Here is a 23,000-nt window from a genome sequence, read left to right as displayed (position 1 = left end):
ATGTAAACTGGCCCAGCTCTGCACGGCGAGCTGCAGCACAGTATAACCCGGGATCAATTCCTGGACCAGCACGGTTCAACTGAGGTCAAGTGTAAACAGCGCGATATTACCTGGGATACTGTTTTAGAGTACTTCTTGAGGGCTTTACAGACTTTACTCTCAAAAGATTCTTTTTTTGAAAAATAAATCATTATCAGATGCAGTAAACATTTTCATTTTGTAAAGTACTCTGACTCGTTAGAAGCGATAATGAGGTTTGTGAAGCGACTGGGCGGCACTTATTGGTCAGTGCATTGAGTATAGGAGTTGGAAGGTCATGTTGCAGCTGTACAGGACCTTGGTTAGGTCACTTTTGGAATACTGCGTTCAATTGTGGTATCCCTGCTATAGGAAGGATGTTGTTAAACTTGAAAGGGTTCAGAGAAGATTTACAAGGATGTTGCCAATGTTGGAGGGTTTGAGCTACAGGGAGAGGCTGAAAAGGTTGGGTCAGAGGTGCGTCAGAGGTGAGGGGTGACCCTATAGAGGTTTATAAAAAGGACCTAAGGGGCAACATTATCATGGTGGTGCATGTATGGAATGAGCTGCCAGAGGAAGTGGTGGAGGCTGGTACAATTACAACATTTAAAAGGCATCTAGATGGGTACATGAATAGGAAGGGTTTAAGAGGGATATGGATCAAATGCTGGCAAATGGGACTAGATTAATTTAGGATGTTTGGTCAGCGTGGACAAGTTGGACCAAAGGGTCTGTTTCCATGCTGTATAACTCTAAGACTCTAATCTGCAATGTGCTAAATGCCACACTAACAACTATTTGAAGATAACACATGAATACGTACAATGAATAGAAGTGATGGACATTTGTATCCAGGGACCAATTCTCTCCAAACAGAAGGGATACACTCTAACCTTGCACTGCTTTTGAATTATGAGGGAGTCTCTGTTTTCATTGTGGCAACATCTCGGCCAACTGGAATCTACTTGCCAACGAATTAGCACCTTCTTCTCCTACGTGTGTAAATTGTTGTGGTCACTTGAAATTTGGCATTCTTGCAACTGTCCTGATGAGTGCTAGGCGACAAGCTGCAGCTTAATATCTTTTTTTTTGTGCAACAGTCAAGTTTGTCTCTTGGTTGTTGAGGCAATAGTGATAGGCTTGTTGTGATTCTGAAGGCACCCTGGCTCCTCACTCCTTTGTAAACAAACAAAGCCCTCATCCACACATCATCCCCAAACTGTCGAAAGCCCAGAAACATCCTCGCTCCTTCTCATTTGCCACCACATGGTGACCCGCTGGACCCATCTATTGCCTGCCTTCTGTCTTGGCCCTCTGTGTGGATCAGTCTTCCTGAGGAAGATCTGCCAACTTTGGATAAAGCCATGGGAACTGCAGAAAGCCATTAACACGCTCGTTGTGACAGTGCCTATTGGAATTGCAGGCTGTAAATGACCATGGTGAGAGCAGCCCTAACTAAACAGGTCCAGGACCATCCTGGGCCCCTGCACAGCCAACGTCAAATCCTGGGGCCTTCATACAAACCCCTCATGCACTTGTGGAAAGGCACAAACCCATGCAGCACCTTACCAAGGGCAGTCTGCTCTACAGGCAGTGAGCAGACTAATCTCATTCAGCTCTGTAAGGGAGCAACAGATCACTCTCAGCTCTGTGAATGAGGAGTCGATCACTCTCAGCTCTGTGAATGAGGAATGGATCGCTGTCAGCTCAAACGAGCAGTAGATCACTCATGGCTGTGAATGAGGAGCGGATCACTCTCAGCTCAAACCAGCAGCTGAGAGTGACCTACTGCTCGTTTAAGCCAAAAGTGATCTGCTCCTCATTCACAGAGCTGAGGGTGATCTACTCTGTAAATGAGGAAATTATCACTCTCAGCTCGAGTGATCTACTGCTCGTTTGAGCTGAGAATGATCCATTCCTCATTTACAGAGTAGATCACCCTTAGCTCTGTGAATGAGGAGCAAATCACTTGACGTTTGGTGGTTTGCAGCCATGAAATAAATATGTTTTAACGTGCTCAAGACTCTAAGGTGGAACTTCATCCCACTATCTTCAGGTTTCATAGAATCCCTACAGTGCAGAAAGAGACCATTCAATCCATCAGGTCTGCACTGAGCCTCCAAGGAGCATCCCACCCAGACTTAACCCCCTACCGTACCCCTGTAATCCTGCATTATCCATGGCTAGCCCACCTAGCGTACACATTCCCAGCCACTATGGACAAGTTAGCACGGCCAATCCAGCTAACAGTGAAAGAGGTGCGACTGCGGTTAAGAGCTGAACTGGATGGTAAGTCAGTGTGCCTTAGATTGTGCAGTTTGGATCGATACTCTCTCTGTGCCTTCTGTTGTCCTGCAACCCAGGAAAGCAGTTCACATACCGTGTACCATACAGATAGGGTAGGCATGAAATCAAAACCATCCTGAGCCAGTAGGTCACTTTCTTCCAGTCTAACCCTTGAGAGACTAATAAATGGAATGTACATATGTATCCTTGCTCTGTGTACGTGTGTGTGTGTGTGTGGTGTGTTTTCATGGGTACATGCTCTGTCAGCCCTTTGTTAATTTCACTGTTTTACAGGCCGATTATATCCTTCTGGAATTTCAAACTGGTCAGGCTCCACATGGACAACCTTGGCAGTGACAATGATATCTGTCAGCATGACCTCCTGGATAGTCTATCGCAAAAGTAAGTACCAAAGCAGGGACAGACGGTGTTACAGGCGGCAGTATATAGGGAGTTGTACAGGTAACATCACTGGAGTAGTAATCCCGCAGCCCAGACACCCGGAGGACATCGATTCAAACCCTTCCATGACAGGTGGTGAAATTTGATTTTGAATACAAAATGCTACTGTAATGGTAACCATTGTCAATTGTCATTTAAGGCCCATCTGGTTTGCTGATGTCCTTTAGGGAAGGAAACTGCCATCCTTACCTGGTCTGGCCTACGTGTGACTCCAGACCCACAGCAATGTGGTTGACTCTGAACTGCCCTCCGGGCAATTAGGGATGGGCAATAAATGCTGCTGAGCCAGTGATGGCAATGCCCCATGAATGAACAGGAAAGGAAAACAGTGTTACTGGCGGTTAATATTGACAGGGCTTTCCACTCGGACAGCTGGATGTGGCTGGAAAAAGAAGACTGTATTCATATGAAGCTCTTTACTCCACCTCCAGATCTTGCAAAACCTCGCCTCAGAGAGCCATTGGATTACATTGGACACAATCCTTGTAAAATAGACACGGCAACTAATTTGCACATACCAGTAGGGAGCAGGTAGTTTGTTCTTAACAATGTTGGTTGAGGAAGAAATGTCAATGTAGACATTGTAAAGCACTGGCCAGTTTCTCTTGAAAATAGTAGCCATGAGATCAGAACCACATAAGATTTAATTTAATTTGGATAATGCGAGGTGTAGTGTTTTGATAAAACAAACAGGGACAGGACTTATACAATTAAAAGTAGGTGCTGTTATAGAACAGAGAGACCTAGGGGTGTAGGTACATAATTCTATAAAATTTACATTACAAGGTGGTTAGCATGCTTACCTTCATTGCTCAGACCTTTGAGTATAGGAGTTGGGACATCATGTTGAGGTTGTACAGGACATTAATGAGGCCTCTTATCACAGAATGACTACAGCCCATCAAGTCTACACAAACCCTCCAAAGAGCATCCCAGCCAGACCCATACCCACTTCCCTATCCCTTTAACCCTGCATTTCCCTTGGCTAACCCACCTAATCTGCACATCCCTGGTCACTATGGGCAACTTAGCATGGCCAATCCACCCCAACCTGCACATCTTTGGATTGTGGGAGGAACCTGGAGAAAACCTACACAGACACAGGGAGAATGTGCAAACTCCACACAGACAGTCACCCGAGGGTGGAATTGAACCCAGGTCCCTAGTACTGCAAGGCAGCAGTGCTAACCACTGAGCCACTGAGCCACCATGCCACATGTGGAGTGGTCACCCTCTTCTGGAGTACTGTATCCAGTTCTGGTCACCCAGTTATAGGAAGGATATTATTAATCTGGAGAGGGTTAAGAAAAGATTTACCAGGATGTTGCTGGGAATGGAGGGTTTGAGTAATAAGGAGAGGCTGGATAAGCTAGACTCTTTTCTGTAGAACGTAGGAGGTTGAGGGGTGATCTTAAAGAGGTTTATAAAATCACGTGATAACAGATAAAGCGAATGGCAGGTGTCTTTTCCCTAGGGTGGGGGATTTCTAGATTAGGGAGCTCATTTTTAAGGTGAGAGGTGAAAGATTTAACAGGACCTGAGGGTAACTTTTTCACACAAGAGGCTGGTGCATATATGGAACGAGCTGCCAGAGGAAGTGGTATTTGCAGATACAGTTACAACATTTAAAAGACATTTGGACAGGTACATGAATAGGAAAGGTTTATAGAGACATGAGCCAAGCACAGGCAACTGGGACTAGTTTATTTTGGGCAACTTGGTTGCCATGGGCGAGTTGGGCCGAAGGGTCAGTTTCTGTGCATTATTACCGTAGGACTATAGTTATATCTAACAGTTTGGCCTCAACTGCTTTCTGTGGCAGAGAATTCCGTAGGCTCCCACTCTGTGGGTGAAGAGATTTCTCCTCGTCTCAGTCCGAGATGTCCTACCTCATATCCTTAGGATATGACCCCCGGTTCTGGACTCCCCAGTCAGTGGGAACACCCTTCCTGTGTTTGCCCTGCGTATTCCTGTTAAGCTGCTTCCTGCGGGACTTACTCTGTAAAGAGAAACTGTGTGAAGTAGCAGCAGCGATGGTAATCAGAGGATAATGTGGAGATGCCGATCTCCAGGTTTATTTGAAAACGCAAGCTATTGGAGCCCAGCACCTTCCTCAGGCACAGTGAGAGAGAGGGTATAGGACAGAATTTATAAGCAGAAAAGTAGCAACCCTAAAACTGGCCACCTCTTGTTGAGTTTTTAATCAGTTTGGAAGGAGACCACTGATTAAAATGCAAAATCCAGATTCGTTTCAAGTCATTGGCCCTAGACAATTAAAGGCTTTATCAATGTACACAAGAGGTGACTTCTCAGGTCAGACAATACATTTTAGATGTTACTTTTTTGCTTGTAAATTCTGTGTCTTCTTTTTTCCTTTATTCATTAACGGGTTGAGGGCGTCGCTGACCAGGCAGCACTTATTGCCCATCGCTAATTGCCGAGAGGGCAGTTCAGAGTTAACCATGTGGCTGTGGGTCTGGAGTCACATGTAGGCCAGACCAGGTAAGGATGGCAGTTTCCTTCCCTAAAGGACATTAATGAACCAGATTAGTTTTTCCAACAATCAATAATGGATTCATGGTCGTCATTAGATTCTTAATTCCAGATTTTTATTGAATTCAAATTCCACCATCTGCTGTGGCAGGATTAAAACCTGGGTCCCCAAAACATTACCTGGGTCTCTGACTTAACAGTCCAGCGATAATACCACTAGGCCATCGCGTCCCCCTCTCTGTCTCACTACACCTGAGGAAGGAGCTGGGCTCCAAAAGCTTGCATTATCAGAGGAGATAGATTGGAGACAGTTGCCTAAACAAGCTCATAACCTGAGGGAGGAGAGCTTAATAAATACGAGGCGAGTTGTGGCGACATGGAATACAATCTCTGGAAGCGCAGTGGGAACGTGTTCAGTCATTACAGAGTTGAGAAAAAGAAAGTCTGCAGCCGTGTGAAGAAAGGGAAAGGAATGATGATGCACAGCTTGTTTTAAAATATTTATTCCTGCAGGGGACGTGGGCATTTCTGGTGAGGTCAATATTTATTGCCAATCCCCAATTGCCCTGCAGATGGTGTTGATGACCTGCCCTTCGAACCTGTGCAGTCCCTGTGCTGCAGGGATCTGTTAGGGAGAGATCCAATGACAGTGAGTGATCTATGTCCAAGTTAGGATGGGGGTGTGGCTGAGAAGGGGGGGTGGATCTTGTGGGCGGATGGTGATCCATGTATCCACTGCCCCTGCCCTTCCAGATGGCAGAGGATTGCAGGTTTTGAAGGTGCTGTCTAAGGAAGTCTTCCACAGACGGAGACAGGAGCAGCTGCCTTGTGGTAATCGCTGATCACAACAGCCAAACCTGTGGCTGGGTTGAGACGCCTGTTCACACTCTGCCCACACTTACACTCCAGCGATTTCAACACGAGGCAGGTCAGGGCGAAGATTGGCCTGCCCTGTTGACTCTCAGTTGCCGAGCCCTCGTTATTATTGTCTCACAGACATTTCACATTATGCTATTGTTGCCATTTATCGAGAAGTTGACTCCCACAATGGGGCTCCCTGAGTGTTGTTTGTGGTAAATGGGAGGGAGCTGAAGGTTAACATTCCAGACAAATTGTGAAATAATGGGTCGATTCTCCTTCACTCCACCCTGCAGATGTCTCCGCCACTTTCTCCTCAAAGTGCTAACACTCTCTCTCTCTCTCTCTCTCTGACTGTTTCGCTTCACGTGTCAATGCAGCTGGTCAGGCCTGGCCTCCGTGAAGGCAAGAGGACCACTGTGGTGTTTGTCAGGGTGGCGCGGTGGCTCGGTGGCTCAGTGGCTAGCACTGCTACCTCACAGCACCAGGGACCTGGTTTCGATTCCAGCCTCGGGTGACTGTCTGTGTGGAGTTTGCACATTCTCCCTGTGTCTGCGTGGGTTTCCTCCGGGTGCTCTGGTTTCCTCCCACAGTCCAAAGATGTGCAGGTTAGGATGGATTGGCTGTGCTAAATTGCCCCCATAGTGTGCAGGCTGGGTGGGTTAGCCATTGGAAATACGGGGTTACAGGGATAGGGTGGGGTGGGTCTGGGTAGGATGTTTTTCGGAGGGTTGGTGTGGACCCGATGGGCTGAATGGCCTGCTTCCACACTGTAAGGATTCTCTGTTTCAGACCCAGGCTTTGCACAGTCCGGGGACAGCCTTTTGCCTGACTCTGTCTCAATGTGGTTTGTGGGGGGGAAGGAACTGACCATGGCTTCAGTGATGAGGGTCCACGCGTCTGGGTCTGGAATTTGTGACCCCCCCCCACCATAGGTTTGAGCACAGGGCAGTCAGCAGCAGGGTACTGTTGCTGTGTCTCCGTGACCCCTTCGTCACAGGGTCAGGGAGGGTTCGTGCCCCCTTTGGTGAAGACTGAAGTGGGCACATTCACTGTGATTTGTCGGTCAGCACTTAGCACTCAACCGACAGCTCAAACTGTGGATGGTGACTTGTCTTGTACTTTGTGGGATCTTGCTGTGCGCCTAATGATCACTCCCTTCCCGCTTCAGGAGTTCATTTCCTGAACTGGGAGATGCTTGAGGTTTATCGTGAACAACTTTCTTTAATCAGGGTAGGGTGCACGGGCTAACAGCAGGGACGAGATTCCGCTACCCCCACCCACCGAGTGGGGCAAATGGGGCAAATTGTAGGCAGGAGGGTTTGGCCACCTGTAGGGAGGAAGAGGAACTGGATTTCAGAGTTTAGCTTCTACAAAGAAAATGGCGGGGGGGGGGGGGGTTAATACCTTCGGGGGGAGAGGTTTGCCCCATATGGACAAAGGACATACTATCCTCTGAAGATAGTTACCTCCCTCTCCCTTCCTACACCCACCCTTTAAATAATTGAAACCAGAAAGGCTGCCATTCCAGTCCGACTGCCCATGCCAACCATGCCACCCCTGGTGTGGGCAGTGTATAATTTAGATCAATAGTCTGTGAGCTTATTGACGGTTAGTTCTTTCATTATAAATCGTGGCCAGGCTGATGGATCTGGTCTTTCCAGCATCCAGTGTGAAAGTGAAAATCTCCCCTATCCCAGAGGACCACAGGCAGTTCACTCAGCGAGCGGGAGGGAGAGCTGGAGGGAGAGGACTAAAGAAGGTGAGAGAGAGAGATGGAAGGAGGAGAGAGGAAGAGAAAGAGCTAGAGAGAAGGAGGGAAGAGAGAGAGCTAAATAGAGAGAGAGAGGGAGGAAGAAGTGGAGGGGGTGGCAAGAGAGGGGGAGAGAGAGAGAGAGCATGCACTGGGGGAGTGAGAGTGCATGCTAGGGACAGGCAGAGCTTGGTAGAGAGTGGGGTGGAGAGAGAGAGAGAGAGAGGAGAGGGGAGAGCTAGAGAGAAAGGGAGAGGGAGAGAACTGGATAAAGAGAAGTAGAGAGCTAGAGAGAGAGAGAGAAAAGAAGAGGCAGCAGGTGCTGAGTTCAATCTGAGGGCCAACATGCTTGAGGCAAAGGAAGAAGATGAGAAGGAGAGTCCTTCATGGTAATATTGTTAACTTGGTAATATTGTGAATAGGTTTGAGTCCCGTATCTAAGGAGGAATGTGTTGGCATTGGAGGGGCTCCAGAGGAGGTTTACAAGAATGATCCTGGGATAAAGGGCTTGTCATGTGAGGAGTGGTTGAGGTCTCTAGGTTGGTGCTTGATCGAGTTTAGAAGGATGATGTAGGAGGATCTGATTGAAACTTACAGAATACTGAGAGGCCCAGATAGAGTAGACATAGAGAAAACGTTTCCATTAGTAGGAGAGACTAGAACGTGAGGGTACAGCCTCAGCATGAAGGGACGACCCTTTCGAACTGAGATGGGGAGGAATTTCTTCAGCCAGAGGTTGGTGAATCAGTGAAACTCATTGCTGCAGAGGGCTGTGGAGGCCAAATCATTGAGTGTATTTAAGACAGAGATAGATAAGTTCTTGATTAGTCAGGGGGATCAAGGGTCATGGGGGAGAAGGCAGGAGAATAGGAAACACATCAGGTGTGATTGAATGGTGAGGCAGATTCGATGGGCCGAAAGGCCACATGATAAAGGAGCAGAATTAGCCATATGGTAATCTGAGATGGTGCAGGAATTGAACCCAGGTCACAAACTAGCAGTCCATCCAACTGAGCTAATCAAATCTCTCCACCCGCCCCCATGTGTTATAGGAGTCAGCTTGCGAGGTGGGGGATGTGCAGAAAGAGAGTGAGCTGGGTATCCAGAGAGAAACCAAGCTCACACACCCAGGTGTCAATGCCCTTCCACAGTGGGGAGGTATTAGAAATGTAATGGGGGTTAAAGTGGTGACATGGGGCACAGGGTGGGGCGTCAATCGAAAGGAATGTAGTCTGAGATGGGGGGGAAATCTCAATGGGCCGAATGGCCTAATTTGGCTCCTATATCTTGTGGTATTATGGTAATCTCAGGAGGTGCAGGAATTGAACCCAGGCCTTTGGCATCACAAACCCGCAACCTAAGTTTGCACTGAGCTGCAGTGGATCGGGATTGCAGACCGAGGACACAGAGATCGGTGTCAGAATGAGGTGCAGGGTTAAAAATGGCGGGAGCATGTTGCTCATGGACTAACCTGAGCTGTTTCCCAGATCATTGTTAAACCTCTGCCTGGAATTTGGATGTTTATCTTACATAGACAGGTTGCAGAAGCATGGCTAACATTCCCTCAATTTTTAGAAGGTCAAAAGGTGATCTGAATGAGGTACTCTGAATATTAAAGTGTATGGGGCAAATCTGCAACATTGGGCCAGTCTTAAAATAAGAGGAAGACCTTTCTCAGAGTGACGTCGGGAAACACTTGTTTTTTTTCTCTAAACTGAGGACACTCCCCCAAAATTTTGGCATGATAGATTGAAATTCTCAATCCTGAGCTGGATAAAACTCTTGTTAGTCAGATGAGTGGAGTTCAGATATGATCCAGTTAATCAGCACACGAGGGGCTGAATGGCCTACTTCTGTTTCAACCTGTTCACAACTTCATCTTCAGTGTTTCTGTAACTTGTCAGTGGGTATCTGTGGCTAGGCCAGTGTTTATTGCCAATCTCCTATACCTTGTTGGAATATGCTGCCCTTCCTGAACTACTGCACTCCCCCACGACCTCCGGGGGATGTAGGGTCTCCTGTAGAGTTGTTTTGGAGGCCATATATATTTGACCCAGCAACGGTGAAGGAACAGCAAACTGGGTCCACATCATTGGGATCTTGCAGGGTGATGGTGTTCCTGAGATGACTGACCTCTCACGACCACAACCATCTTCTTGTGTGTCAGGTATGACTCCAACCAGCGGACAGTTTGCTTCTCGATTCCAGTTTTGCAAAGGCTCCTTGATGCCACACTCGGTTGAATGCAGCCTTGATGTGGAGGGCTGTCACTTTCACCTCACCTCTGGAATTCGGCTCTTTTGTCCATGTTTAAACCAAGGCTGGAATGAGGTCAGAAGCTGAATGGCTCTGGCAGAACCCAAACTGGGTGTCACTGAGCAGGTTATTGCTCAGCAGTTTCTGCTGGATCACACTGTTGATGCCACCTTCCATCACTTTACTGATGATCAAGAGGAGACTGATGGAGGTGGTAATTGGCCAAGTGGATTTGTCCTGCTTTTTGCGAACAAGGCATACCGCTCCACATTGTTGTGCCGATGCCAGTGTGGTAGCTTGAAGTTTGAACTGAGTCCGCAGAATCCGATCAGTGTCAGATTTGCTTGTCTGGTGACCGCTGATGGATTCCCTGCAGCCTGTCTCCGTTCTCTGGCAGCGACATACTCCAGGGAAGTGGACGGCTCAGGCTGTCTCTTCCGGCTGGGTGCCGTAAAAAGGGACGGGCAGAAAATTGGGGAAGACCCCCTTTTGTCCATTCCAGGGCAAACAGGGGCTGGGCGACAAATGCTTTAGTGTGCGATGCCCACATGTTCAACGCAACTTAAATAAATTCCGGTAAATGGGGCGGGAATGAGGAGTTAGGTCAAATTACCCTACTCTGTGCTGCAGGAAGTGTCTGACCTGGCTGAGCATGGGGTTAATATCGCTGGAGGGTTTTTTTATTTAGAAGTGGCCCTTTGACCTGTCTTTGATGCCGTACAGGTGAGGTGACGATGAAAGGGAGGCTTCTCGGAGGGATGGACTGCAGAGCAGGGGTGTGGCTGGGAAACCCCGTGCTGGGGAGGAAGGTGGGGAGAGCCGAGGGAGTAACGCTGCTTTCTTGCATCTTTTCCAGAACACTCGGACAGCCCAGGATCGGATCGAAGGTGCAGCTTACTGACCGACCTGTTTGTGCAGGCCCTCCTACTCTCAGGATGTGTGTTTGTCTCCTACCTGTGCGACTCGCAGCGAGGTGAGGCTGTTATGGGCCACTGACCTGAAAGTAGACAGAGGCTAATCCCTTCCTTCCTCGGAGAGGGCGAAGATGTAAGCCAGTGCCTGCTTCCAGTTCTCATCCCCCGAAGATCACTACACCCTGACCTTTGTTATTGGGCTCTGTGACCGCGTCAACCTGCTGAGATCACTCTGCCCTTTCAATCCTGACCTCTTCCGTCAACTGCCTGACTGTAACCACTTTACTGTTGGCGGCTGCGGCCTAAACTCCAGGCTTCGGCCTAACGCTAACCCTTTGCCCGCTCGCCCTCACCGTTTCTCCAACTCTCTTTCTTTAAGCCCTTTCCCTCAATTCATTGGAAAGACACAGGCAGCGATGGTAAAACCAGAATGTATTGCCTCAGAGAAGGTGATGGTGAGCTGTTGCTGTCCTTGGGCCCGTACTGTTAGGGAGGGAGTTCCAGGCTCTTGATGCAGGGACAGTGAAGGCGCAGTGATGTGCTGCCAAATCAGGATGGTGAGTGCTGCTGGTGTTCCCATGTGTTTACTGCCCTTGGAATAGGGGTGGCAGCTTTGGAAGGTGCTGTCGGAGGAGCCTGGGTGAGTGACTGCAGTTCGTCTTTTAGCTGGTACACACTCTGGTGCTGGGGCTGGGGAGTGAAGGTTGAAGGAGGTAGATTTGATTTGATTTGATTTATTATTGTCACATGTACTTAGGTACAGTGAAAAGTTTGGTTTTGCCTGCAGGACCGGCAGTGCATAATAGAACGGAGCGAGGACTGCAATGTCACGGCCGCAGAGAAGCTGCACAGAGAGTGAGATCAACATTAAATTTGAAACTTGAGAGGTCCGTTTAGAAGCCCAATAACAGCAGGGAAGAGGCTGTTCTTGAATCTGTTGGTCTGTGTGTTTAAGCTTTTCTATCTTCTGCCTAATGGAAGAGCCAGGGTAGGAGTGGTCTTTGATGATGTTGGCTGCCTTCCTGAGGCAGCAAGACGTGTAGATGGAGTCATTGGATGGAAGGTTGGTTTACGTGATGGATTGAGCTGTGTTCGCAACTCTCTGTAGTTTCTTACAGTCCTGGGCAGAGCAGTTGCCGTACCAAACCATGATGCATGTAGATAGATGCAACACAGAAAGCATTCTACTAAAATTGGTAAGAGTCTTTACAGACATGCTGAATTTCCTTAGCCTCCTGGGGAAGTAGAGACGTTGTTGTGCCTGTGCTGTGGGGTGAGTCAAGTGGGGGCTGCTTTGTCCTGGACGGTGTCAAGCTTCTTGAGTGTTGTTGGGGCTGCACTCATCCAGGCAAGTGGGGAGTATTCCATCGCACTCCTGACTTGTACCTTGTGGATGTTGGCTTTGGGGAGTGAGAGGATGAGCTAAAAATTACCAATGCACAGCCTTTCACCTGCTTATCATTTCCATTCTGTAAATGGGAAATCCAGTTGGCTTAAGGTGATTGGTAACCCCCAGGATGTCACTAATGGGGGATTCAGTGATGGTAATGCCATTGATTGTCAAGGTCGTTGGTTCAATTCTCTTTTTTTGGAGATGGCCATTGCCTGGCACTTGTGTGTGCAAATGTTACTTGCCACATACCAGCCCAAGTCTGAATGTCATCCAAATATGTGAGCACAGACTGTTTTGAGTTGTAAATCTCATTCTATATTGGGAGGTCACGTCACGACTGTACAGGACATTGCTTAGGCCACTTTTGGAATACTGCGTTCGATTCTGGTCTCCCTGATAAAGGAAGGATGTTGTGAAACTTGAAAGACTTCAAAAAAGATTGACAAGGATGTTGCTGGGATTGGAGGGTTTAAGCTACAAAGAGAGGCTGAATAGGCTGGGGCTATTTTCCCTGGAGAGTCAGAGGTGAGGGGTGACCTCATAGAAGTTTATAAAATCATGAAGGACATGGATAGGGTGAACAGCCAAGTTTAGAGGGCATAGGTTTAAGGTGAGAGGGGAAAGATTGAAAAGGGACCTAAGGGGGCAACTCTTCTGTGCAGAGGGTGGTGCATGTATGGAATGAGCTACCAGAGGAAGTAGTGGTGGCTGGTACAATTACAACATTTAAAAGGCATCTGGATGGGTACATGAAAAGGAAGGGTACAGAAGGATATGGGCCAAGTGGGACGAGATTGATTTCAGATATCTGGTTGGCATGGACGAGTTGGACCAAAGGGTTTGTTTCCGTGCCGTACAGCTCTGTGACTCTAACTTTCTGGACTCAACATTGTGTTTAACAAGTCTAGATCAGACTCTCTGCCTCTGTCTTGTTCTCTGTACGTGGCTGTGTGCTTTTTTTGTTGTTGTTGGCTTGTTTCTGTCTTCATTCTCATTGGCTACAAAGTAGCCACATGATGCATTCTCACCTCATTTGGATATGACTGCTGTATCCTTACTGTGTCTATTACTGCTCTCCTTAACTGTTGATTCATCAAACCCACTCATGTTCAAGTTTTCCGGCCTTCTGTCACAAACCCACCCATTCCCCCTACAGCCTCCTGCTTCCAATGGCTTCCTACATCTCTATCTACCTTCAGTCATTCTGGTGATTGGGCATCTGGTTCCGGACTCATTAGCTCCATTTCTCTCTCTATCCACAGTCTCTGCCTGACTTGCTGAATATCTCCAGTATTTTGCTTGTCTCTTGTCATGCCTTGGCTGGGATAATGCCCTGTGATTCCCAGGGTCGTTGCAAAGTAAAAGATTCTATCAAAGTATGCAGAATTTCCCAATCGACCTGCCTTTTAGATACAGGCTGAAGGAAAGCATGCATATTTCTATAGGTAACGAGAATTACGATTAATTACAAATAAATAGTTTCGAATGACAGAGGAACAATTGCGAACTGTCCAGACATAACTCTAATAGTTAAAATTCCAAACAATTTATAAAATACCCCCCTCCCTGCCCCCCAACAACACACACACATTTATATATATAAGTGCGCACACGTACATACACACGCTCATAGACACAGACACACACATAGACATACACAGATACACAAAGATACAAACATATACAAACACACATTCATACAAATATACACAAACACACACACAAACCCATACACACATTACAAATGCTCACACCCATACACACAGACCCATACACACGTTATAAATACATGCACACGCACACATACAGACACACACACACACACACACACACACACACACACCTATACACATATTATAAATATACTCACACACACACACACACACACACACAGGTGTTATAGTTGGAGGAAAGTGAGCTGCCAGAGGAAGTGGTGGAGGATGGTACAATTACAACATTTAAAAGGCATCTGGATGGGTACATAAAGAGGAAGGGTTCAGAGGGATATGGGCCAAATGGGACTAGATTGATTTAGGATATGTGGTCGGCATGGACGAGTTGGACCAAAGGGTTGGATAGTGGTACGTTTGCTACTGACCACGGAGTTTCCTGAGAGTATCTTTTTGTCTAGTCAGGACTTGCTGCCCCATTATTGGTCTAATTGTGTGTGTGTGTATGTGTGTGTGCTCTTTTGCTTCCTCTTCATACCAGGTGGGTTCACCGTTAAAGGGCCGGATTACCCCACCATCGCCCTCTTGGGGACAGACGTGGTTCTGAACTGCTCAGTGGTATTCCACAGGGAGGAGTCGAAGCTGCAGGTTGAATGGAGCAAGCCGGAATCCGGAGCCAAGGTTCTGGTGTGCGAAGACATCCCAGAAGGTCCGTGCCGAGGCTACTGGGCTGGGGTGCAGCACTTTGAGGGCGAGCTGGTGTCAGGAAACATGTCGATCAAACTGCAGGAGGTGAAGGTTTCCGACGCTGGGAAATATCAGTGCGCTGTCGCATCCAGTAGCTATTCCAGCCATGTGAGCCTGGAGCTGAGCATTGTGGGTAAGAGGAGCAGTTTAACTGCAGCAGGCTGGGTGTTACAGTGGCATAGTGGTAATGTCATTTGGCCAGTCATCCAGAAGGCTAGGCCAACGCTAAGAGGGCCGTGGGTTCAAATCGCACCACGTTAGTTGGTGGAGCTTAAATTTGGTTCAGGATTGAACACTTGTCTCGCTTGCAGTTACCATGGCAGCCATTGAGTGTTGGGAGAAAACACATCGGGCTTACTAATGTCCATGAGGGAGGGGAAACCTGCCATCCTTACCTGGTCATATGACTCCAGGCCCATGGCAATGGGGTTGACTCTTAACCACCCTGTGAAATAACTGGGCAAGCTACCCAGTTCAAGGGCAATCAGGGGACGGGCAAGAAATGTTTGCCCAGCCGGCAATGTCCAGATCGAACGAAGGAACAAAAACAGAAGTTGCTGGAAAATCTCAGCAGGACTGTGGAATGCGCTGCCAGCAGTGGTAGTGGAGTCAGATACTTTAGAAACTTTTAAGAGACTCTTGGATAGGCACATGGAGGATGGTAAAATGTAGGGTATGCAGGGTAGTTTGATCTTAAGTAGGATAATAGGTTGGCACAACATTGTGGGCCGAAGGGCCTGTACTGTGCTGTACTGTTCTATGTTCTATGTTTGACTGGCAGTGTCTGTGGGGAGAAATCAGAGTTAGGGTTTTGGGTTGAGATGTTACGAGGGAGGGTCACCGGACCCGAAACGCTGACCCTGATTTCTCTTCACGGATGCTGGCAGACCTGAGGAGCTTTCTGTTTTGATCTGATCAAGGCCCACCTGCAGTCTTTAGGCCGAGGGCCCCCCACCCCCTGTGAGTCAGAACATTGTTGGTTCGGGTGCCGTGCAGGACTGGTAATCCTGAGGCCCCAGGCTCATGTTCTGAGGACTCAGGTTAGAATCCTGCCACGGGCAATTGGGGAAATTTGAGTTCAGTTAATGAACCCGGATTTAAAAGCGCGGAACCGTTGTCAGTTGTCATAAAAGCTGGGTCTGGCCTGTGTGTGACTTGAAGCGCACAGCAATGTGCGTAATTTATAATTGCCTCCTGAAATGGCCAAGTACCTCACCCAGCCGCATCAAACCACCCCAAAGTCTGACACAAGAAATGGAAGTAGACAGACCGTCTGATATTGACCTCAGCACCGGGAAAGATAACGCCCGTCGACCCTGCAAAGTCCTCCTCACTAACATCTGGGGGTTAGTGCCAAAATTGGGAGAGCTGTCTCACAGACTAGTCGAGCAACAGCCTGACATAGTCATACTCATGGAATCGTACCTTGCAGCCAATGTGCCAGACACCACCATCACCCATCCCGGTGTGTGCCTCATTAACAGACTCAGCAGTGTTGGCAGGACATCAGTATACAGTCAGGAGGGAATTGCCCTGAGACTCTATATGCATGAAGTCTCATGGCATTAAACACAGGCAAGGAAACCTCCTACTAATTACCAGATACCATCCTCCCTTGGCTGATGAATCAGTATTCCTCCATGTTGAACATACTTGGAGGAAGCATTCATGATGGCAAGGGCAGAAAATGTACTCTGGATGGGGGATTTCAATGCCCACCACTATAAGTGGCTCGACAGCAGCACGACTGATTGAGCTGGCTGGGTCCTAAAGGACAAAGCTGCTAGACTGGTTCTTTGACAGGTGGTGAGGGAACCAACGTGAGAGAAGAACATGCTTGACCTCATCCTTACCAATCTGCCAGCTGCAGATGCATCTGTCCACAACAGTATCAGTAAGAGTGACCACCGCACAATCCTTGTGGGGATGAAGTCCCGCCTTCACTTTGAGAACAACCGCTATCTTGTTGTGTGGCACTATCACCGTGCTAAATGGGACAGACTTTGCACAGATCCAGCAACTCAAAGCTGGGCATCCATGAGGCGCTGTGGGCCATCAACAGCAGCAGGATTGTACTCCAGCACAATTGGTATATCCCCCACTCAACCATTACCATCAAGCCAGGGGATCAACCCTGGTTCAATGGAGAGTGCAGGAGGGCATGCCAGGAGCAGCACCAGGCATACCTGAAGATAAGGTATCAACCTGGTGGAGCCACCAAACAGGACTACTTGCACGCCAAACAGCGAAAGCAGCAAGTGATAGACAGAGCTAAGCGATCCCACATCCAACGGATCAGACCTAAGCTCTGCAGTCCTGCCACATCCAGTCGTGCATGTTGGTGCACAATTAAACAACTCACTGGAGGAGGGGGCTCCACAAATATCCCCATCCTCAATGATGGAAGATCCCAGCACATCAGTGCAAAAGATAAGGCTGAAGAATAGCAGCAATCTTCAGCCAGAAGTGCCGAGTGGATAATGCATCTCGGCTGTGCCCAGTGGTCCCCAACCTAATAGATACCAGTCTTCAGCCAATTTGATTCACCCCATGTGATATCAAAAATTGGAGACACTAGAAACTGCAAAGGCTACAGGCCTTGACAACATTTTGGCAATAGTACTGCAGACTTGTGCTACAGATCCTACTGTTTACTTAGCCAAGTTGTTCCAGTACAGATACAACACTGGCATATACCTGACTGTGAAAAATTGCAGGTATGTCCTGTACGTAAAAAGAAGGTCAAATCTAAACCAGCTAATTACCGCCCCATCGGTCTACTCTCGATCATCAGTAAAGTGATACAAGTGTTGTTATCAATGCTAATTAGTTGATAATAACTTGCTCACTCATGCGCAGTTCGTGTTTTACAAGGTTCATTCAGATCTAATCTCATTATAGCCTTGGTCCAAACGCGGACAATATGCTAAATTAGGAGGAGAAATGTGGGTGACCGTCTTTGGCATCAAGGCGTGGTATCAAGTAGCCCTTGTTAAAACTCGAGTGAATGAAAATCAAGTGCAAACTAGCCGATTGGAGCTATACCTCACACATAAGAAGATGGTTGTGGTTGTTGGAGATCAGTCAGCTCAGCTCCAGGACATCTCTATAGGGGCTTCTCAGGGTAGTGTCCTAGGCCCAACCATCTTCAGCTGTTTCATCAATGTCCTTACCTCCATCATAAGGTCCCTAACTTCTTGGCCAAATGCTCCAGATTGGAGTGACACCTTAGGATTTGATGGCCTTAAATGGTGCATTATAATGCTGTGGAAACCGTATGCATGGCAAATAGGAGCGGCAGGAGGCCATTTAGCCCTTCATGCCTGCTATGCCATTCATATGCTCATGGCTAATCATCCAACTCCATCCCCTGTTCCCGCTTTCTCCCAATACCTTTTGATCCCTTCAGCCCAAAGAACTTTTTTTTAAAAACTCCTTCTTGAAAAGATTCAACAACTTTCTGTGGCAGAAATTTCCACAGGCTCCTCACTCTCTGGCTGAAGAGATTTCTCCTCCTCCGTATCTTAAATGGCCTATTCCATACCCTGAGACTGTGACCCCCTAGTTCTAGACCCTCTGCTCATCGAGAACATGCTTCCTCCGTCTACCCTGCCTAGTCCTGTTTGAATTTTACAGGTTTGTATGAGATTACCCACTCGTTCTTCTAAACTCCAGTGAATGTAGTCCTTGCTGATCTCATGTCTCTTCATACGTCAGTCCTGTCATCCCAAAAATCAGGCTGGTAAACCCTTTTGTTGCATTCCCTCCGTAGCCAGAACATCCTTCCTTGGATCAGGAGATCAAAATTGCACAAAACAATTGGTTATCGATCTGTCTGTTCTGATGTGCTAATTTCCCAGTCAGACAATGACCTCCCTATGCAGGCCTTGCCATGAGCAAACGTTACCTTAGTTCTGAGGAGATCCCCACTCGACATTTTCACTGGGCTTTCCAATTGCCTTGAAATTGCCAAATGTTCTGTAGAAATGCAAGGGAATGGCAGAGGATACCCGGTGACAGACTAGAGCATTGAACAAAATCGAACCGCTGGGAATCTGAAGCAGAGGACAGAAAATGCTGTCAACACAGAGTGAGGGAGAGAGAAAGTGAGTTAACCTTTCAGGGGGTTAATGTTTCGTTGGAACTGGGAAACGCTGGAAAGGGAACAGTTGAAGTTGCGAGTTTGAGGCTGATAGATACAGCTCTCTCAGCTGCAACAAAAAGCTCAAATTCTCTCTCTGCTGCTGGATTGTTTCTTTCAGTGTTCCTTCCTCCTGGACTGGAAGGGAGATAACAGCACATGAGGATAATCTGATTTTGCTGAATCTGCCTTCAAGGGAGTGTTTATGGGATGCTGCCATATTGGAACAGTTGATGATTAGCAGTTGAAGAATATATTATTTTGTTTAGTATTTCAATAGAGATAAAGTTAAGCCAATTCTATTTTTTATGTTTTAACTGTATTAGAGTTGTAGAGACACAGCACAGAAACAGTCCAACCAGTCTATGACAAACATCATCCCAAACTAAACTAGTCCCACCTGCCTGCTCATGGTCCATATTCCTCCAAACCTTTCCTACTCATGTACTTATCCAGATGTCTTTTCAATGTTGTAATTGCACCCACATCCAACCCTTCCTCGAGAAGTTCATTCCACACACGAACCGCTGTCTGTGTGAAAAGTTTGCTTCTCATGGCTTTTTAAAATCTCTCTCCTCTCACATTAATATGCCCCTAGTTTTGAAATCCCCCATCCTAGAGAAAAGACAACTACCACTAACGCAAAGGGTGGCACGGTGGCTCAGTGGTTAGTGCTGCTACCTCACAGCACCAGGGACCTCAGTTCAATTCCAGTTTCAGGCAACTGTCTGTGTGGAGTTTGCACATTCTCCCCATGTCTGCATGGGTTTCCTCTGCATGCTCCAATTTCCTCCCACAGTCCAAAGATGGGCACATTAGATGGATTGGCTGTGCTAAGTTGTCCACAGTGTATAGGCTAGGTGGGTTAGGCATGGAAGTTGCAGGATTACAGGGATAGAGTAGGGAGTGAGTCTGGGCACAAAGCTGTTTGGAGGGTCAGTGTGGACTCAATTGGCCAAATAGCCTGCTTCCACACTGTAGGGATTCTATTCCATCTATACTCCTCATTATTTTATAAACTTGTCAGATTGCATCTCAAACTCCTACACTCCACTGACAAATGTCCTGACATTTCTAGCCTTTCTATATAACTCAAACCATTCATACATCCAGGTAAATCTCTTCTGAACCCTGTCCAGCTTAATAATATCCTTCCTATAGCTGGGCAGCCAGAACTGGACACAATATTCCAAAAGAGGCCTCACAATGTCCTGTAAAACCTCAACATAACGTCCTAATTCCTATACTCAAAGGACTGAGCAATGAAGACAAGCGTGCCAAATGCCTTTTTAACCATCCTGCCAATATGTGACACAAATGTCAGATAGTTATGTAACTGCACCCCTGGGTCCCTCTGTTCTACGACACTACCCAAGGCCCTATCATTAATTGTATAAACCCTACCCTTGTTTGTTGTATCAAAATGTAGTACCTCGCATTTATCCAGATTGAACTCCATCTGCCATTTTTCGGCCCATTGACCCATTTGATCAAGATCCCTTTGTAATTTTAGAAAACCTTCTTCACTGCCTACAATGCCACCAATTTTGGTGTCATCCGCAAACCATGCCTTCTGTAATAAAATGAGTTTTGCTTAAAGCCTTGTAGAATTAGAATTAGAATTATTGTCACTTGTACTCAAATACAAAATACAGCAAAATGTGTACGATGTTGCCACATAAGTACCTAGGCACAAGTCGTAGGTACAAAAATAAAGAAGTTAAGAGAAAAGCTAAAAGTTCTACATTACATTTCTTAGTGTAAATTAGGAAGATAAATCAAATCACATCTGCAATGCCTTAAATTTGCCTATAAATGAAATAAAAAGTTAGTGTCTAGACTATCTCCTGGATATATTTTGAGGTGGTTTGGACTGAGTGAACCATCTTGTTTATTTTTAGCTATTGGAACCAAACCAACCTTATCGATAAGGCAGTCTAGCGACAACAGCTTGGAGTATACTTGCCAGTCAAAGGGCTGGTTCCCTGAACCGGACGTCATCTGGAAAGACAGTGATTGGAAGAACCTGTTGCCTTTGTCAACAGTGGCCAAAGTCAGAGACGCGCAGCAACTGTACGACGTGAAGGTCCGATATCGGCCAACTGGAGATGTTACATCGTCTGTGACCTGCATCATTCACGACAGACTCCATAACGTCAAAGAGGTGTCGACTGCACGTGTGAATGGTCAGTTAGTGCAACTTCCCAAGTTTAAGGCTGGGTTTCTCTCCCGGAGTATCCTGTATGGAAATTGTCCCCTCATTAAGTGAGGGTATGTTGCTGCAGCAAATGATATATTTTCCCATTGCACACACCCAGGTTTAGCATGGACCACAAACTGGATGAGTGCTGCACGGGGTTAGCCACAGAGTAAAGCTCCAGATACTCTTTTAAACTGATAATAAACCTCCCTCTGCATTGTCCCCATCAAATTCTCCTAAGACGGGTACTATACGGGGATAGATATGGAGTAAAGCTGACTCTACACTTCTAAACGGAAAGTAAATGTCCCTTGACACTATCCCCCCATCAAACACTCCCAGGACAGGGACAGCACAGGGTTGGATACAGAGTAAAGCGCCCTGTACACTGTCCCTCATCAAACACTCCCAGGACAGGGACAGCACGGGGTTAGATACAGAGTAAAGCTTCCTGTACAGTGTCCCCCATCAAACACTCCCAGGACAGGGACAGCACGGGGTTAGATACAGAGTAAAGCTTCCCGTACAGTGTCCCCCATCAAACGCTCCCAGGACAGGGACAGCATGGGGTTAGGTACAGAGTAAAGCTCCCTCTCTCTTTTAACCTGAAAGTAAGTCCATCTCTGAGTAAGTCTCCTTATAATCTTTTCAAGTAAAAATAAAGCTCCTTTGACACTTTCCCAATCAAACACTGCCAGAACAGGAACAGCATGAGGTTAGATAAAGCTTTCTCTAACCTTTTAAACTGAAAGTAAGGCTTGTTTTAATCTTTGATGAGAAAGTAAAGCTCCTCTGACACAGTTCCCATCAAACACTCCCAGAACAGGTACAGCATGGGGTTAGATACAGAGTAAAGCTCACTTCCTAGCAAACACTGGTGGGTCAGCAGTGACCGTATTTGCTGTTGACTGTCCTTTTAGCCATCCACAGACTTTGAAAGGGCTTTAGTGCAGGCCCTTACTATTCTGAGGGAGTCTTTACAGCAAATAACGATAATTTGTGAAATTTAAGGAATAGCCAGACAGAATAATTACCATTGAGGTACATACAGGAACTCCATCTGTATGAGCTGAAATTCAATAATTAATTATGTACAAAAAGTGAAGCAAGGGGAAAGAGTGATATTAGGAGAGATGAGTAAGAGGCAGAAATTTAGAAAAAGTTTCAAACTTTGGTTCAAATTCTCCAACAAATCATTGACGTTTGAAGAAACGAGATTCCAAATTTGTAAAAACTATTTTTTTCAGGGCTAGATTGGTAATTTAGATTTAATTATGCGTGACAGCACGATTAAAAGTCACAGGGTTTTGCCTGCAGTGGGATTGCATGTTCTCTTGTTTGTTCGGTGTCATGTGCATTAGGTACAGTCACATCAGACCCTTCCCTGAACTTCAATGCTGCGTTGGTTGAATCACTGTCCAGCGAGCAAAGCAAAATAAAAACTGAAAGAACTGCGGGTGCTGTAAATCAGAAACAAGAACAGAAAAGCTCAGCAGGTCTGGCAGCATCTGTAAAGAAAATAATCAGAGTAAATGTTTCAGGTCGGTGACCTTTCCTCAGAACTCTTTTTCTTTCTTCACAGATGCTGCCAGATGTGCTGAGCTTTTTCAGCAATTCCTGTTTTTGTTAGTGAACAGAGCAAATTGAACACCAAACTTCCTGTTGGACTTCCCACTTTCCTTAATCCGACAGCCAGTTACATACAGGAAGTGGAAGGAATGATATGATTAAGAGAGATGAAAAAAAAGAGGTGGAAATTAAAAATGATGAAAAGGTTTAAAACTTGGCTCAAATTCCCTTTGGCCCATC

General features: G+C 46.8%; 2 protein-coding genes across 2 annotated transcripts in view; both read left to right on the top strand.

Moving 5' to 3' along the window:
• bbs10 (Bardet-Biedl syndrome 10) overlaps positions 1-23,000 on the top strand; it is a 70,189-nt gene that overhangs the window by 1,003 nt on the left and 46,186 nt on the right. The gene's annotated exons all lie outside the window — the stretch shown is intronic.
• On the top strand, positions 2,235-21,260 carry LOC109917493 (butyrophilin-like protein 2). Its single transcript, XM_048616497.1, has 5 exons — positions 2,235-2,307; positions 2,599-2,706; positions 10,983-11,099; positions 14,645-14,983; positions 20,893-21,260. Exons 1-5 carry the CDS (start codon positions 2,235-2,237, stop codon positions 21,258-21,260), a joined length of 1,005 nt encoding a protein of 334 aa, XP_048472454.1.

Source organism: Rhincodon typus, chromosome 35, assembly GCF_021869965.1.
Source record: "Rhincodon typus isolate 14 chromosome 35, sRhiTyp1.1, whole genome shotgun sequence".
In the NCBI taxonomy this organism is placed as follows: domain Eukaryota; kingdom Metazoa; phylum Chordata; class Chondrichthyes; order Orectolobiformes; family Rhincodontidae; genus Rhincodon; species Rhincodon typus.
This window is presented reverse-complemented; position numbering and strand designations above follow the sequence as displayed.